General features: G+C 47.4%; 1 protein-coding gene across 5 annotated transcripts in view; it reads right to left on the minus strand.

Annotated features, from left to right (window-relative positions):
• Positions 1–18,523, minus strand: part of CD58 (CD58 molecule) — a 120,281-nt gene that overhangs the window by 24,693 nt on the left and 77,065 nt on the right. For 2 of the 5 annotated variants that reach the window (XR_010157061.1, XM_063810862.1), the window contains exon 7: positions 15,309–17,199. The exons of 2 other annotated variants lie outside the window; for them this stretch is intronic. Coding sequence is in view for 2 of the 3 variants with exons in the window: in XM_063810862.1 (XP_063666932.1) it covers positions 17,073–17,199 (127 nt within the window). In the remaining variant the exon portion in view is untranslated. Of the gene's footprint in view, positions 1–15,308; positions 17,200–17,374; positions 17,611–18,523 lie in introns of those variants that run through there. One more of the 5 variants, XM_063810807.1, reaches the window with a different exon arrangement.

Here is an 18,523-nt window from a genome sequence, read left to right on the forward strand (position 1 = left end):
GACTGAAAACCTTATCATAATGAAAGCTGTAAAAATGCCAAACTTTAACCTTATTAAAGTCACACTGTTCTGGTCTTGGCAACCATACTAGGATTTTACAACTCAACCTCTCTGACTAGAGTCCTTGAACAGCCCAGGGTCTGTCAGGGTCCGTGATGGGTGACTTAATGCCTTCAGGGACTGGTGCCCACCCACATTCCCACCCTCCCTGTGTCCATCCACCACCCGTGCTCACTGTGGCCTTCCATATGGCCTCCTGTTTTGTTTCTCATAGAAACGGAGAAATTTCCACTACCATGGACCCCAGGAAAAACATATGAGCATACCCTACAGCACTTACCAGCTGACATGGTATTTTCCTCCGGATTAATGAAGCACAGTGGAATTTTAGCAGTTGCTGTAATGATTAATATGTCAAATCCATATTGCAGGAGAGGGAAACAGGAAAGCGATGTGAGAACCTAGGAGGGGGGAGGAAAAACAATGGGAAGGGAAGAGAGGTAGCAAAGCCAAAGAAGGACAGGGAAGGAAGAGAAGAACAAGGGAAGGACAGGGCAAAGTGGGGAGAGAGGAACACGGACTCCCACAGGGGTTGGATCAAACAGGCTTGAGCACATTTAGGGACTTCCTCCTGCCACATTGGTAGGAAGGTGGGTCAAGTCAGTTCCTGAGGAGAGGTCTCCCAGGAGCAGTTATTAGCATAAGGTTCTACATGTCGGGAGGTCATGGACCTTGAAGATTTGAGAAAAGGTATGGGGTTTATCCCTAGAAAAAAAAAATACACATAAAGGGGTTTACTAAGCCCCTAAACCTCCATGAATAAACACAAAAATGAAAAACCCCTGGGTTCAGCTGACGGTGTTTCTGGAGCTGGGACTGTGTCATCCCTGTCAGCATCCCCTGTCCATGTGATGCCTTTCAGAAACAAGTTTGGAAAGATGACAATGGCGTCAGCCACAATACACATTCTGTTTGCTGAGCCTCTGTCTTGCCCTGTGAGCGCCCACCCTCTCCTCCCCACCTGCAGGCCCACCGCCATGCAGCTCCCAGGATGAGGTCATGCTTACTCACAGGGTCCCTTCCTCCAACTCTAGGCAGTCCAGTGCCCCTACATGAAGTGGTGTCCATGCTGTGCGTGAACATGCTCCGCAGTCTTGAGACCATTACACGGCTGGACAAAGGAATGCCTGGCCAAGCCACCAATGGGAAATACTTTGCAATGCAAATGAGTCCTCCAAAGCCAAGCATTCCCCTCTCCTGCTAATTACTTTTACCTGGTTGCATTAGAAATCCTGGCCAACATGGTGAAACCCCGTCTCTTCTAAAAGTACAAAAATTAGTCAGGCATAGTGGCACATGCCTGTAGTCCCAGCTAGTCGGGAGGCTGAGGCAGGAGAATCACTTGAACCCAGGAGGCAGAGGTTGCAGTGAGCCAAGATCACGCCATTGCACTGCAGCCTGGTGACAGAGTGAGACTCCATCTCAAAAAAAAAAGAGTGGCTTCATATTCTGTATAGTCAAGAGCTGGCTCAATGTTAATGTCATTGTCTCTCCTGAAATCACCTGTCAGTGCAAGAGACCTCTGAATTTCCTTTCTTATTTCTTGATCTAAGCATGTATATAGTGTCATGGGCCAGGTTAATTAAAGCTCACTGAACATCACATACTATCCTCTGAACAATCATACGTGTTGCTTCTTTAACAGCAGGAAAGAAAAAATCAGGTTCTATATGGCCTACCAAGCTTAAATCGTCTCTGTGATGGGAACTGTACAAAAGTCAACAGGTCAACAACAAACACTAGTTTACATACTCAGTAGGTGAAAGAGTGAGCCAATTCATAGATTTCATTTCTGATTGTATTTTTTAACATTTTATTTTCAAAGAATTATAAATCCACAGAAGGTTGCTAAAAGGTGGAAACAACTCAAATGTCCATCGATGGATAAATGGATAAATGTGGTACAGTGGTCCCCCCTTATCCTGGGGGGATACATTCCAGGATCCCCCAGTGGATACCTGAAACTGTGGATAGTACCGAACCCAACTGCTGTCAGTGGGAACACATTTCTGTTCACATATTCCACCTACAATTTAACGCCTTTTCCAGCTTAACTAAACACTTACCAGTATTGTGGTCGTAACTTGCGGTTTGAGGTGTGACAGCAAAACTAGCACGAATTTCTTTTTTCCCTTCACAATTTCACAGATAGAAGATTCATTCCTAACTATAGATCTTAGCAGCCTCAGCATATCATTTTTTTTCTTTCCTGAAGCCGAGAATTTTCACCTTTTTACTTAAAGGAAGCACTTTATGGTTTCTCTTTGGTATATTTGAGTTGCCAGCATCACTACACTTGTGCTTTGGGGCCATTATTAAGTAAAATAAGGGTGGTGAACACAAGCACTGCGATACTGGGGCAGACAACCTGGCAACGAAGATGGCTATTAAGTCACTACTGGGTGGAGAGTGTAGACAGAGTGGACACGATGGGCAAAGGGAGGGTTCATGCCCTTAGCAGGATTCAGCAAGATTTTATTATACCTCTCAGAACTACTCACAGTTCAAAAGGTATGAATTGTTTATTTCTGGAATTTTTCATTTAATATTTTTGTATTGCTGTTGACTGTGGGTAATTGAAACTAAGGAAAGTAAAATTGTGGATAAGCAGGGATGGGCTACTATACATACAGATAATGGAATAGTATTCAGCCTTAAACAGGAAGGAAATTCTGATATGTTTCTATGACATGGATGAACCCTGAAGACACTATGCTAAGAGAAATAAGCCAGTCACACAAAGATAAAAACTCTGTGATTCCACTTAGATGAGGCACTTATACGAGTAGTCAAATTCAAAGAGACGAAAATTTGAATGGTGTCTGTCAGGGGCTGGGAGGTGAGGGGAATGAGGAGTTGTTTAATTGGTATGAACTTTCAGTATGGGAAGATATAAAAAGTCCTCTGGAGATGGATGGTGGTGTTTGTTGCATAATAATGTGAATATATTTAAAGCCAACAAACTGCGCCTGTAAAAATAGTTACAATGGTACATTTTATGTTATGTATATTTTACCACAATCAAAACTTGACAAGAAAGTCCCACAGACACTTCACTAGGCCAATCCAGTGTAACAGCTTGCATGACTATAATACATTATCAAAACCAGGGAACTGACATTGGTACAACCCAGACTCACTCAGACTTCACAAGTACTCGTGTGTGTGCGCGTGTGTGCGTGTGTATGTGTGTGTGTGTGTGTGTGTAGCTCTATGCAATTTTATCACCTGTGTGGCGCTGTTTCATCACAAGCCACTCTTTGTGCTGTCCTCTGTGGCCACACTTGCTCCTTCCTGACAACTAACCTGTGCCTCATCTCTAGAATTGTTTCACTTAAAAAATGGTACAAAATGAAGTCATACAGTATGTAACCTTTTGAGATAGGCTTTGTTCACCACATAACTGCCTCGAGATCCACCCACGTTGTTGCATGTATCAATAGTTTATTCCTTTTTATTGTTGGATAGGACTCAATGATATGGATGGAAATGTTTGATTATATTTTTACATCTACCATTAATAAATTCAATTTTCTGTCCACATTAAGACCATCGGTGAATGGACTTGATTCCAATGTGACCACTACAGGAATGGCGTCCAAGGGGCTCACCAGAGCATCCTAGCCTCCACCCACCCATACAGGGGCTTTTGTCTGGGCCATAGGCTGTTTCATTGAAGAAATGGGTCCTACCGGGCCAGCTGTTCTGCCTACTGACTTTCAGCTGTGGGGACCACAGTGCATAGGCAGTAAGATAGACAGGAACACCTTCAGTAAACAGAGAAGGTACAGTCTCAACACCCCGCCTGCCCAACCTCAGGGCTGAGACTCCAGCAGTGGCATCATGGGAACAGGCAGCTGGGGTTCCTTTAAGAAGGAAGGTAAACTCCAGCAACAGTTGTTTAAAAATATGATGCTTTCCAATTCTCAGAGGGGAGCTTTTATATTTCCACCACTCACTGTGGCCCAAACCTCACTGTGCTGGAATTTAGCTGTCCCCTTGACTGTTGACCCCAACACAGCATCAACTCCCAGCCCCGAGCCTCACAAAATGACTGGCCCCCGTGAGCACACAATAAATGTTGCCGCAGGAGTTGGTGTTATTGAAGGAGAGAGGCGAGTCAAAGGGGCCTGCAGAGGATGACCAACTCTAACAAACGAGAGCTGCTTTCATTTCATTTTTAAAACCTGCTACCTTAGCTCTGGCAGGAGCCAGAGTACGAGAGAGGAGCAATAAAACCACCCCTTTCTTCCTCTCACTTCCAGCCCTGACTGCCCTCCCCTCATCCCTTCACACCCCAGATCTTCCTCCCAGACTCTGGGGAGAACTTTGTGTTCTGGGGCGGGGGGGCTTCTTACTGAAGGGCAGGTGTCAGTGTAGGTGAATAAGCAGGTTGGGTGGGGGTTGGGTGAAGGTGAGGTCACTCAAGGGGACTCTTCGGCCACGTAGGAATGAAGGAACAAGATTGAAGTCACACCCCCCAAAAACCAACAGAGGTTCTTTGAGCCTTTTCCTCCAACTCTCCTTCACCACATCCATGCCTTAGCTTCCCAACCTTGGCCTCTTTGCTATGGGCAACCTGAATAGTTTGCATTTCTAGACAAATAGGTGAAAGAAAAGAGCAGCCATAACCCAACATCCCTGTAACTGGCCCGGGGCCCCAGATCCTGGGACTTTCCCCAACAGCTGGATACTTCTTCCTCTGTGAAAGATAACAGGGATTGGCTGGAGCTAACCCAAAAAGCAAGCAGACATAGACACAGGCTCTTGGAAAAGACCAAATACTATTCAAACCCAGGGATTTGGTTCCCCCACCCCCAAGGACCCAGGAAGAGGTTGCTCACAGCTGGGTGAGGTGCAGCACTTTCCACAGGAATCATGGCCTGGCTCTTTCCAGGGTAGGGGAGGAGCAGGTGCCGCTCCTCTCTGGGCATGCGTGCCTCCTGGGTGTCCTTCATGGAGCTTACACAGAGTGCTTTACACAGAGGCTATGGCCTCTCTGGAAGAGTTAAGATCTTTCTATAGCTCTTGAGATGGAGTATTTAACACCAATAAAGGCTTTCACCACCTCCTCAAAGCTTTGAACTGTTTTGTTTTTTAGAGATGGGGTCTTGCTGTGTTGCTCAGACTGGTCTTGAACTCCTGGGTTCAAGCAATTTTCCTGCCTCAGCCTCCTGAGTAGCTGGGACTACAGTTGCCAGCCTGGGTTTCCATCTATATCTTAATAACCAGAGTTGCTGTGCACTGTATCTAGGATTTGGCTTACTTGGCAAACTCTATGTCATAAACTCAGTATTTCTTCAATAAACTCAATATTTATTTACTATGATCTGGCAGCTGAAGTAGCCCAAACTTCTGACCTATATTCTGTAAGGTGGAAGACTGGGCCTTTTAGTAGAAATCTCCAAGACCTAAGAATCTCTATTGAGACCCTGGAGTTAATGCAGGCTCCACCAAATCCAAGTGCTGGCTGGGAGACAGGAGTCAGCAGGATTTCACTGAGATGGTCAATTTTTATCCAGAATAGGGCTATGCCTGCATTAATTTGTCACCAGTGGAATGAAAATACAAACCCGCTGAGTATGATAGTTTGATATGAGGAGTGGTCAGTTATATAGAAAATTTAAAACAGAAAGCCCATGAGAAGTTTGCCTTTGGAAATGCCCATTAACTCCTTCCTAACAGGGTGACAGAGAGCTGGTGCCACCACAGGGAGTGTGCTTGTCAGAGCAGACCTCCTCCCCAGGTGGACACCATGACCCTTCACATCCTCCAGATCAAAGCTTCACTTTCCCCTGCTCACAGTGGCTTCTTGGACGACCGTGTCTAAACCAGACCCTGCCTGCTATTCTTGACCAGACAGAGAGAACAGCCTGAGTGAAGACTCTGAGGCAGGAGTGAGCATGGCATTAGCAGGGCCTGGCAGAAGGCCAGGATGATGGCCACACTGAGTGCTGGGAAACACAGCACAAGATAAGCCTGGAGAATTGACAAGGGCCGGTCTGTGCAGAACCTGAGGGCCATGGCAAGAAGTCTGCCTTTTCTCCCCATGTCCAGAGCAGGGAAGAAGGATTTGCAAGTTTCTCACACATGCCTTGGCTTAAGCAAAGCTTGCTGGCCTCCTTCAAGCCATAGCACAGGGTGGCGTTTGCCGTGCCTGACTCCCCAAGCTCGGCACTGGGAGTCCAAGTGAACCATCTGGAGGGGTCAACAGTGACGTGAGCAGATAAGCCACAGCACATTGAGCTAGAGGAGGAAAGAGGAATGTGCACATCCCTGCTTGGATGTGGGGGCAGGAGGGGGAGGGCTCCAGGAAACCTCGCACAGATTCTTTGGGCTGCCTAAATCCCGCTGCTCCATGTCTAGGTGGCTGAAGTGCCTCCTGGCCTGCCTCAACCCCTCCTCTGGCCTGTCCTGTTTACCGGCCCTGCCACCTGCCCACTCTAAGAGGCTCCACCCTTCCTTGGAACACGGAGTTCTCTGCCTCTGGACTCTGGGGAGGGTGAGATTGTTGAGGCAGGCGGGCGAGCATGAGAGGGAAGGAAGAGGGAGGGAGGTCAAAGATACAAGGTGAGCTGGAGAAGAAACGGACTGTTTTGAGGATTTCCCCTCACACATTCTGGCTCTTACCTCTGACCGAAAGCAAAGGGAGCAGCTTTTACCAATGGAATGAGGCCAGGGTGTGTTGGCTTACACCCATAATCCTAGCACTTTGGGGAGGCCAAGGTAAGAGGATCAGTTGAGCTCAGGAGTTCAAAACCAGCCTGGGCAAGATAGCGAGACCCCATCTCTAAAAAAATTTTTTTTTAATTGGCAGGCATGGTGGCATGTGCCTGTGGTACTAGCTACTTGGAGGCTGAGGTTTGAGGATCTCTTGAGCCCAGGAGGTCAAGGCTACAGCAAGCCATGATCGTGACACTGCACTCTAGCCTGGGTGACAGAGTGAGACCCTGCCTCTAAATAAATTAAATCAATCAATCAATACCAATTAACTAACTAACCAACTTGTCTATCGGGGTCAGTCAGCTCTTATAGTCCCACCTGAATTCCGCTTTGCCTTCTCCTGCAACAGCAACGCCTTCGAAAGTGCTTACTGTGTGCTAGGCAGGCGTTGCACACGGACAGGGACTGGGAGTTCAGATGGCCAGCTGGCCTGCTGTCTGGGGACAGGGGGTTTCCCAGGACCTGAGACTTTCAGTACTAAAACCAGGACAGTCCTGGGCAAGCTGGAACAGCTGGTCACCTGGTGGGAACTGAGCACCCATAGAGTCAGCAGAGAAGGAAGGCGGCACCACAGCATAGCTGGTGGTGGGAGCAAGCAGGAGTCTTTTCCTCCTTAGCACTGGAAGCACCACTCTTGGCACTTACCTCCCTTCCTGAATGGAGCCCCACCTGTTTTTATGAGGCCTCCCCAGGCCAAGCCCTCAGGATGGGCAGGGGTGGGTTGAGACTGTGCTGTCTCTGCTGTTTGCTAAGGTTGTTCTCATGGTATCACGCTGCCAGAGACTGTCCACTTGGCTCACATTGATGGAGGTCAGCTAAGGACAGGCTGATTAGCTGGCCCCTCAGGGCCTTTCTCTTGGTGACACAGCCTCTGGCTCAGAACAAAGGCCCCTCATTTTGCCGGGGCACGGACTCTTGAACGTGAGAGTGCTGCCACCTGCTGGTCACAGCGCTGCTTCCAGAAGGGGAGCTGGAGCCTCAGGAGGGAGACTGGGCCATGAGCCCAGGTCTGTAGCCTCTCTGTGGGCCACAGCACCACCTCCCAGCATGCCCTGGGCCAGACAGCTGAAGAAAAGAAGCTGGGGACCCCCCCTAACAGGTATGCCTTGAAGGGGACTGCAAGGCTCTCTCATGCCAGAACTCTCTCAGGCTGGCCATGGATTCCCAGAATTCCCAGCCAGTGTGGGCACTCTTAGCTATAATAGAACCCTCGGCCCAGTGGTGTGCTGGAGCTGCTGGGCAGGAGGCAATCATCAAATATTCAGGAAATTTGCCAGCTGCACTGGTCATGGTGGGAGTATTTACACCATGGAAATTGGCAAAGGCTACAGATTAAGAGTTTTCTCCACCCGTAACTCTTCCTCCAGTGGATTTATCAGTACACCTTTGCAAAACCTCTATCAAACTTAAAATATTGTCACCTGAGAAGGGGCAAGTACCAGCCTGTTTGTAAAAGTTTCTCAGATAAAGCATCAAGTATGGAATTGGCGTCATAGAGAAGAAATACATTCTGATAAGAGGGAGATTGTGAGGAAGGAAATTTTGTTAAGCTCCCTAAGAACAACTAAGGTAATAGTTAAGGGCTCTGCGATGAGAAACACATGGATTCAAGTAGCAGCTCTTCTACTTGCTAACTGAATGATGCTGGTCAAATTGCTTCATCTCTAGCTTCCAGTTTCCCTGTCTGCAAGTGGGGGTATTGGGAGTAGTTGCCTCATGTAGTTGTGAGGTGATGCATTTGATGAATCTAAGTGCTTAGAACATTGCCAGGCAGAAAGCAAGTGCTCAATACATCTTAGATATTATCAGATATTGATTAGAACCTCCACTTCAGCAGGCTTAAACTGATCTTGACATCTTCCTGGTAAAACCAGTTTCACCTCTAGATGTCTTTTACAGGGTTGGGGAATGAAGACTTGTTCTTCCATCCTCCCCGGCAGCTAACCTTTAACATCAGCCTCGGTTTTGGCTATTCATTTGTACTTGTCCCCTACAGTTAGTACGTAAGAAAATGTATCCCCTATACTCTTAATATGATAAAGTACATCCTGAATGTAAAGTATCTAAGCAGTGAACACTTGCCAAACCAACCCAAAATATTTTGTGTAAATGAGTCACTGGCCAGTTAAGAGGTCAAGTATAGAAAGGGCAGGACTCAGATCCGATTCCAACTCCAAGACCTGAGTCATCCTCAGTTGTATTGCATCTGATTTAAAGGAAGATTATGTTACCAAGACACAAATTGTATAGAATTGGGGAAAATGGGAATCTGAGAGCAGTGCTCTTTCAGTGGAAAGAGACATGGGGCTTAGAGGACATGAGCTCCCCTCTCATGAGAGTGGAGGGCTTGGTTGTGCAGTAAAGAGAGTTGGTGAAGTTTCTATAGAGCCTGATGGACTAAAGCCCAAGAACTGACCTGATGGACTTGCCCCATCCAAGACTCTGCTCACCCCTCAATCTTTGAATGAATACTTTGGCTTCTTGGGTGCTAAAATCCTTGGAAGATGTGTCCTTAGATGAGATACACATATTTCCATTGTTAAAAAGTTATAAATGAGTTTGCATTATACTCTTTTGACTTTTGTTATATGGACTAAGATTAGGTTAGATTTGGTTGCATAAAACAGACAAAACAGTAGCATAAATAAAATGTACATTTATTTCTCTCCCATGTCAATGAAATCCAGATGTTGGCAGCCTGGGACAAGTATGGCAACTCTACAGTCATCATCAGTCACTATCTTACAGCTCCATTATCTTCAACATGAGTTTTTGTCTAGTGGTTTAAGATGGTCACTGGAGCTCCATCCAGGCTGCTTTCTTGCCAACAAAAAAATTATATTTTCCCAAAGTCTGACAAATCACTGCCCAGGTGTACTCATGCCAACCCATTCTGATGCAAGAAAACTGAAAAATGTCTTATTCCAACTAGGGGTAGGAGGCATTTGCCTAGCTAAAAATTAAGGATTCTATTTTTAATAAAGTAAGGTAGCTAGATATTGGTGGATAGCCCACAATCTCTACCAAAGTAGATCAATTTCCCTAAGCCTGCTCATTTTTGACATCAGAGAACTGCTGCACAACAACCCCCAGGATAAACCACCCTGTGAGCCCAGGAAGAGAAGATGGCTGGATTCCCTCTCAACACTCTCCTGCCTCAGTGTGAATTTAATCCCCATACCCCATAAGCCCCAGAGCCTCCATTCTGTTGCTGCTACAGCACCTGTCCAAAGTTTCCCTCCTTTCCAATTTTGGTCTCATCACTAAACTTCAGACCTCCATGACCACTGGTCTGGACTTTTGTAATAATGCCCTCATTGTTCTTTCTGCCTCTACTCACTCTCCAAGCCTTTCTACTGATGGATTGCTCTTCCTGAGGCACAAGTCCCACCATGATACATCCCTGCTCAAGAATGTCCATGGTTTCCCATTTTCTGCCCTAAAGTCTAAATTCCTTAGAATCCTGAAGGCTTTCTATGACAAGGCCTTTCCCTGAATTCCTAAGCTCATCACTCTGAAGACACTTGGAGATCCAGCAAGTGCCACTCCTTAAATATGACTTGAACACTTCTGCCTCCATGCCTTCCTTCCTGCTCTTCTTTCTGCTTGGCATGCTCTTCCTTTGTCTCAGCCTGCCTAAATCCTACCCATCTCACAAAGCTCAGGACAAAGGCCTCCTCCCCCATGAAGCTTTGCCCAAGCTAGAATGACCGTCACCCTCCTAAGTGTTGTCACAGGGCATTATGCTTCCATTCGGCTCACATTACAAGTATTTCTGTGTTCCCTACTAGAGTGGGGCTGGGCTATGCTTGCTTGCTCACAGCAGCTCACATTAGTGCCTGCCATATCAGCAACATGCAATGAGTGTTGGTAGAACTGAATTGCAGAGTACAGCTGGGGCTCCGTGGAACAGAACCAGTTGGAAATAGGATGTGAATGAGAACAGCTCACAGAATGACCTGCTGTGCCTGCCAGAATTTGGAAAGTTGGGGTGACCACTGACACCACTCTGGGAGCAAGTATTTGGGTTCCACTTAAATATACAAATGTAGGCCCAGGACTTCCACCAAAATGAAGCCCCTTCTGGGCTTGTGTTTGAGGAGCTGTATAGGGTGATAGAGTGACACCGGTAAGGATTGCTGTCCTCTCTATTTTATTTTTTTTTTTTAAGGTTCAAGATCTGAGTTGCCATAAAAATTAAAACCTTGGTGGGGGTGGGGGGGTGGAGGGATTTGAAAGAAAACTGTAAATTATCAAGAAAAATGATTCATTTCTCAGATGAAGACCCTCAGTCCCAGAAAAGCAAGGGTGAGTATGCCCAAGGTCACCCAGCCAGGGTGAAGGGTGGGACTTAGCCTGTCCCAATCCCAGTCTACTATTTTCTGCTCCACCACCGTAGCTGCCCAGGGTGAAGACACCATCAGTTCTTAAGGTCACATCTAATTTGGGGAAATAAAAGGTCTTGAAGGTTACACAGAGATTTGTGCACTGCTGATCTTAATTTTATGCTTGCCGTCATAAAACCAGTTTATGCTTATACAACTAAAGGGGGAAGACATGCATCCAATTCTCTCAGTTTCAGTTCTTTGTCTTTGCATCAATTATTTAGATTTTTCCCTTCTCTGCTCATTATCACTTTTCCTGAGGAGGTAACAAAATGTCTTTTTCAATTTTCTTCTGGGACTAACTCTCACTGGGATCACCCATTTTTTTCTCCAGTTTGCAACTGGCTAGATTTGATTGGAATAGATAAGGCCTCCGACCATAGGCTGTTGAAAGGCCCTTTGTTTGTGGATTACAAGCGGTCATTCAGTTTATCCCATTCATTATGCGACCCTACTTTTTTGAGTTGCAAGGTTAAGGCCCGGGGCAAAATGTTGATGGAAAGGAACATTAAGCACCAAGTTGTACCGTGTTTGTGTTCATTCCAATCCACATTCACCTCCCTTAACTGGTGAAGGTTATGACTACAGCCCACTCTCTAGTGACTCATTTCAGGAAAAGGACATGTGACAAGAACCTGTCTCACATGGGACTGCTTGCCAGGGGTGCCAGGACAGAGATGGCATTGTTCAGGAAAGATTCAGGAAGTCAAACATCCGGAGAAAAGCATGCATGGTTAACTCACCCCACAGGCTGGATGAGAACATATTTTTTTTCTCACTGATCAATCTGTTTATCTACTTCTACAAGGGCACTCAGAGGACTTCTGGAATAATTATTCCTTTTGGTCTTAAATGCAGCTTTCCTGATGGGCCAGGAAAGGGAGAAGGGATAAGTATTCCTGGAAGTGTTTTACCTGTTGTCACATTAATTCTATCCTCCCAATAGCTTTTTGAGATCAACATTATCCCCACTCTCAATGTATAAATGGGGCAATTTAGATAAGGCAAGTTAAGGAATTTGCCCAGGCCTATCTGCTACTAAGTGGCAGACCCAGGATTCAAACTTGGATCGAGGTTGACATTGAAGTGTATTTCCAATGTCAGAAAATGTCCTCTTTCCATGCTAGTGCCCAGGTTTCCTCTCAGACAAGTAGCAGCTGCTAAATGCTACAGCAGAGCATTGTCTCTCCCAAACACATCTCTGTTCTGACCTCTTTCCATCTAGCTGTCCTCAAAACCCACACAAATTCCACCTTCTCCATGAAGACTTCCTGATCAGCCCGTCCCAAGAGACTATGTACAGTCTCATACGCGCTCTCTCTCTTCTACCTCTGTAATCCTCTCTGCTTGCACTCCTGGTTTAGCCCTTAATAGATATAACTTAGTGCATATAAACTTTCACTTGCATACGCAAACTCCCAGCTGTACTATAAACTCCTCAAGGACATGAACAATGCCTCTGTTGAGCCCTGAGAATTTGTAGCATAACGAATAATACCAACTAGCTGCTGCAAAATGCGTGTTGAATAATTAACTGGTTAATTTTTAGGAGAGGATATGGGAGTCCTCATGATTCTGTTAAGTAGACAAGCATGGAAAACTCAAAGGCAAGTAGTTGTCTCTTTGGCTAAGACTCCCCTTAGCACCACAGTCTGTAATTCACTCACCAAATCTTTCTGGGTGTTTTAGAGAAGATGGACATTGCTCTGCACTGAAACCATGCGTTAAGCCCTCTGCCGGTTTTAGGGCAGACTAAAGCACCCTGCCCAAAGCTCAGAAGGTTCAGGTGAGTTCAGAAAGCTCCAGGCTTTCTGGCAGCCTAGTATGTTCCCTTAGTCTTTTCCCAGTCTGGGCACTCACTCCCAGCTCCTCCCCAGGTGTCCACCTCTTAGCCTCACCCCAGGCCTTAGTGATGACAGCACTAGGCAGCAACTGGTATCTCCCCTGGAGGCAAATATGCCTGCACAAAGCCCAGACCTTATGCTCTTCCCTCCTGGGATTCTGCTTATTTTCTTTCTCCTTAACTTATTGCCCCTTCTTCTATGTGGTCTGTTAATCTCCAGATCTTTGAGAAGGATGACCATGATGTCAGAGCACGGGCCTTGGCATGGCCTGTCTGCATCTCTCTACTCCCCGCTCCCCGCAAGGTTCCTGGGTCATGTGGGTCTTCCTCAGCACCCCCTCTCCATGCAGCTCCTCCTCTCTGAGTCTGCCTCCTGCCTTTCCTTCCAGCCCCATCCAGGGTGTGGAGAGAGCTCTTGACCACAGGTGGAGGTGCCCTTCCCCACACCTGATGAGCTCTGTCCACACTTGGAGACCAGCTTGTGCCCTATGGGTCTGAGCCTGGGCCTGCCTGTCCCCCAACCTGGCCATGAGGGCCCTGAAGCCACCATCACGTCTTACCTTTATTTCTGATGCCTAGATCTGTGACTGTCACATAGTAAGTGGTCAATCAATATCAACAGAAGGTGGAAATAAATGGTAAATGAGTAAACAGTCTTGGTTCTGCTCTATGAAAATACCGAACACATCAACTCACTCTGACATTAACCGTTTAGACACTTAAAGCAGGCCTCTGAACTAGACAGATCTGGAAGCATCACATAGATCACCAATCACCTCATCTACAAGATGAAGACCAAGACTGGTAAGTGGCTTGCACAAGGTTATACAGAGTGTGAGTGGCAGACCCAGACTGGATCAGACTCTCTGAGTCCCTGCTGAAGGCACCATCTCAGCCATGCTTTCAGAGTAAGAAAGCTTTGCTTCTAAAATACCTAGTAATTCAGACTTTTCTCCCAATTATTTCTAATCAGTAACCTACCTAGCACTGATGAGTTCTTGAATATATGCATGCACGCATGCATGTATAAGTGAATGAATGAATGAAGGCAAGGTCATGCTGGATTCACAGCAGCAGCAGTGCAGCTTTTCCAGTAAAGGCACTAGGGATGTGTGCAGGATTGAGGTGATGCGTTTAAGGCATCTTTCTGCCTCACAACCCTGACACTGTGCATACCCGGGCTCTGCCATCGCCCCTACTCTGCAGACTGACAGAGGCTGTTCTGAGCTGTCCTTGCCAGCACCATTCTTGTTGAACCTATTAGGTTGCTATTGTTTTTAGCAAACAAACAGCTGATGCCTCATAGAAAATTTAGCATTTGCTCATTCCTGTTCCATTTATCTTCTAGTTTGTGCATTTTCTCTTCTTTATTAGCAGGGCACTTACTGGAAAACTAGATCTCTGTCACTTACTGGTTTCATATGTTTCTTCTGTTCATAACCTACCTGGAGTCAGAATTATGTCTCTGTCACAGAGCAATTGGTTGCTATGGAAATGATCATAGCACCCCAGACAGCAGGCCTGCGTTGGAGAGAAGAGGGAGTGCTGTGCCCATTGGGGTGGGGGTGGGTATGGGGGAGGTGCTGCAGGAATCCTGAGTGTGACTTTTTAAGCTAGTACTGACTTGTCTAGGCCAACCTGGTCATCTTGACCCTCTTCCTACTCAAAGTTGTGTGTGTGTGTGTGTGTGTGTGTGTGACACTTCACTTATCCACACTCCCAGGCACCCCACCCAAATATAAAACAAATGCTTCCCCTAACTTCTCTCTTCTACCTCCAAGTCCAACTTAAAGTTCACCTCCTCAATCTTCTGTGGTTAACCACCCCTGACGAACCCCTTCGCCAATCAAAACCCCCCCATTCCTAGTGAGTTTGTACTTAATTCAATTGCATTGGAATCACTTGCATTCCTTCTCCTGGGCTTTTTTTTTTTTTTTTTTTTTTTTCTTACCGGGCTTATGTGCTTTATCTTCCCAACAGTATCCAGGCCCCACAGAAGTCCATCTGGGCCAGTTGGTTTTATCTTCCCACAGAGCCCAAGCCAAGCTTGGCTGACCACAGGCCCCTGATAAATGCTGCCCCCGACTCTCAGAGAGATGGACAGTCTCAGCCCCTGAGCCTGTCCACTTTAACCCATCCAATCTTACCTCCTGAGGATCAGTATGCCTAGAGCAATAGGCAAATTAGACAGCTCTGGATATAATTTTAAACACTGTCAACCCAATGAAAGGAGAAAAACTCTAAAGCTTCATTTGCCTAAAACGTCCTCAGATGAAAAAGGAAGAATGAGAAAACAGTTTAGTTATTTAAAACTGTCTTATTTTTGTGGGTTTTAACTCATTTATGTTTCAAGTTTGCCCTTAGTCTTGGTTGCCTGTCACCCACAGCAACTTTGACCTCCAGAACCCTTAGGGTTCACATGCAGTGACTCTCCCTTCTGGGTTTCCACTGAAGGACCTTGCGGGACTGTCCAGGTCAATGGCAGCTGTACATGGTGGGAGAACCTGGGCCTGTTCCAAAGTGCTTTATAGGACAAGGTTAAGCTCACAAACATGAGTTGTGGACTTGGGGCCTTTCCTTTGTCTAACGGGCAATATCCTTACATCCGGGACCTGGGGGTGCCGAGCCCGTGAACTTCCCTTGCGGCCTGTGGTTGGAGACAAATAGCTGTGCTGGCTCCGTTGGCAGAGTTGGTGTTGGTTTTGGTGCCCCAACCTCCTTTTTCTGGAATCTGCCCCATATTCAGTCCCCAGATGGAAGTAAGCTGATACTCAGGTAAGAAGGGGGCGAAAGTCAGGGTGCCTCTAGTGTGGAGTCGACGCTAGGGCTGGACGCCATGGTTCCACATCCCAGAGCCCATCTGAAAGACCTTCTTTGGCGTGCCGCTCAGAGCTGCTCAGAGAGCGTGGAGCTCGGCCCCCAGCTCAGCCCAGGGCTCTGTGCACTCATGGAAAGGGGCATCGTGCCTGGAAACGCGAGCGGCCATTCTGGCGCAGGGACAGGGCCTGGGCGTCTGTGTGTGCTCGTGCCCAGTTGAGAGACTTGGACGGGGTGCGGAGGGCTTGCTTCTTTCCCAACCTAAGGGCTGTTTCAGTGAGGTCGTCCTTCTGAGGCCTGAGATGGTGCCGGGGGTGGCCTCACCAGGAAAAGGCGCAAGGCAAACATTGAACAGACAGGCTGGAGCCCCCAGGAGGAGCTTTGGTCCGTGGCGACTGGGAGAAGGGCCTTTTTTGGGGACAGCTGATAAAAAAGCTGCCACCCTATCCTCCAGCTCCCCCACCTCAGGGCCCCACTGGAAGACAGGCTTGACTTTCTTCATCCCGCGCAGCACGGGCTTGGTGAAGCTGGAAGGAACCCTCTCATGCAGTCTCCGGGCTTCTGCTTCCGACTGAACCCTCCAGCCTAGGCTTCAGGCCAGGCCTCTGTCCCCACACAATGGGGACTTGGATAGTGATTTTTAGGATTCTTTCTAGCTTTCTACCCTGACTAGAAAAGAGAAGAGGAAGTGCCCCGTTGGCTCTGCCGTGGACCAGAAGACCTTCCCCTACTGCTCATATTTATTTAGCAATTACCCAAGGTGTCCAAGGCCCCTCCAACACTGTCACTCACTGCTAGGAGAGGCCAGAACTCCAACTCAGGCTGTGCGGCTGGCTGCAAGGGGGTGACGTCTGGGTTAGCTGTTTGGAGACGGAACCACAGGTCAGCTTTAGAGCTGATGGCGCCTTCATGGGCACAACGGGAAACCAAGACAGGCAGTTACCAAGTGATCCTTCAGCATCTGGGCGAGATGCTTTGTCTTTCCCAGAGAAACTATTTCAATGAGTTCTTCCCGGGAGAGACGGAAAACAAAGCTCAAATACCAGAGCCGCAGAAACCGCCTGAGGCTGATTTGCTCTGACAGGCCGGAGGCTGCCCTCTCCCAGGGACAGCCTTGGTCCAAAAGAATAAAGGAGACCTTGCAGGCCAGAACCCAAAAGTGCAAGGTGCAGGTTTGCAAAGTGTGTCCCTCAGGCTCTGTGCATCCCCAATCCAGAAGTTGAACACCCATCCACATGGTGCCTTCACAGCACATGAAGAAAAAGAGGGGCAGGTTGCAGAGGAGCAGGACAGGGGGACGTGTTGCCAAGAGCAGGCAAAGGTCTGACCTGATGGCAGCTCTGAATTGGGTCTGGCGGGAGTTGGAGGTAACTGCATTATGGGAAAGACTGAAAGGTTAATATGAAACCAGCTGATACTGAAAGAGAACAATTAGGAAGGTTAAGGGGTTTAATATTAGATAAATGGCTGCCAGAGGATAAAGTTCACAACTTCCATGAAAGAAGTCTGACTCAGAGAATTCTTTTTAGTGGACCAGACCAAGGTCTGATTTTGTTATTTTTTATTTCTTCCCAGTAACTGAGAGAAAATTACCATTCATTCACATAAGATTCATTCTCTTCCCTCCTCCTGCTCCTTCCTCCGGCTTCCCATCTCTCTCCTGTTTGGAAATGTCTGATTTCCTTCCAGTTCTGGAATGAATCAGGGTCCCACCTTCCAGTCTGCATACCCCACACTCCTCTCCACCTGTAGGGGTTCTTTCTCAGTGAGATTTGTGGGGCCCTACAAGAATATTTTTGTCAGTGTTGCTTGTATTCTGGAAATATTTCAGGCCACTAAGTGATCTCACAGATCAGTAGTCAACCCAGGCGAGACATTCCGAGCCAATAAGGAGTTAACCCAAACATGGGGAGACGGGCTGGTGGATTTGAGGTGGCTGAGGAGATTGGGGGAGATGGGGAATTCTCATAGTCTCCAAACCCAGCAATTCCTTCTTGGGAGTTTTTTAAACATTCCTTCCTGGGAGAAGGGCCTCTGATGGGGACAGCTGATAAAGGAGCTGCCACCCCCTCCTCCAGCTCCCCACCCCCGTGCCCCACTGGAAGACAGGCTTGATTTCCACATCCTGCCCAGCACGGGCTTGGTGAAGCTGGCAGAAGCCCTCTCATCAGTCTCTGTTCTTCTGTCTGGATTGAACCCTCCAGCCCAGGCTTCAGGCCTGGCCTTTGTCTGAACAGATTCCCAGGCCCCACCCACCCTCGACTAACTGAATTTGAATCTTTGAGGGCACAGTCTGGGCATCTGCATATTCTGAAGTTCCTCGATGACCCCATGACCTGCCCAGTTTGGGAACCACTGGCTCAGGGGCCACATGGAAGAAAGGCCAGGCAGGGAGGGGCCGGGGGCCTCTCAGACTTTGGGCTGGGCCATTTGTGTGATTCCCTAGTTCCCATCCCAGCCAGTGAGTTTCTTGGAGCAGACATTTCCTCTTACTTATCATTACAATCCCCACACAGGGCTGGCCACATTTAGTATGTGGGAGCTGAATTAAGTTTCCAAATCTCATGGCTCATGTCTGTAATCCCAACATTTTGGGAGGCCAAGGCGGGAGGATCACCTGAGCCCCGAAATTTGAGACCAGCCTGGGCAACATGGGAAGACCCTGTCTCTACAAAAATTTAAACGTTAAAAATAT

Source organism: Pan troglodytes, chromosome 1 (genome assembly GCF_028858775.2).
Source record: "Pan troglodytes isolate AG18354 chromosome 1, NHGRI_mPanTro3-v2.0_pri, whole genome shotgun sequence".
NCBI lineage: Eukaryota > Metazoa > Chordata > Mammalia > Primates > Hominidae > Pan > Pan troglodytes.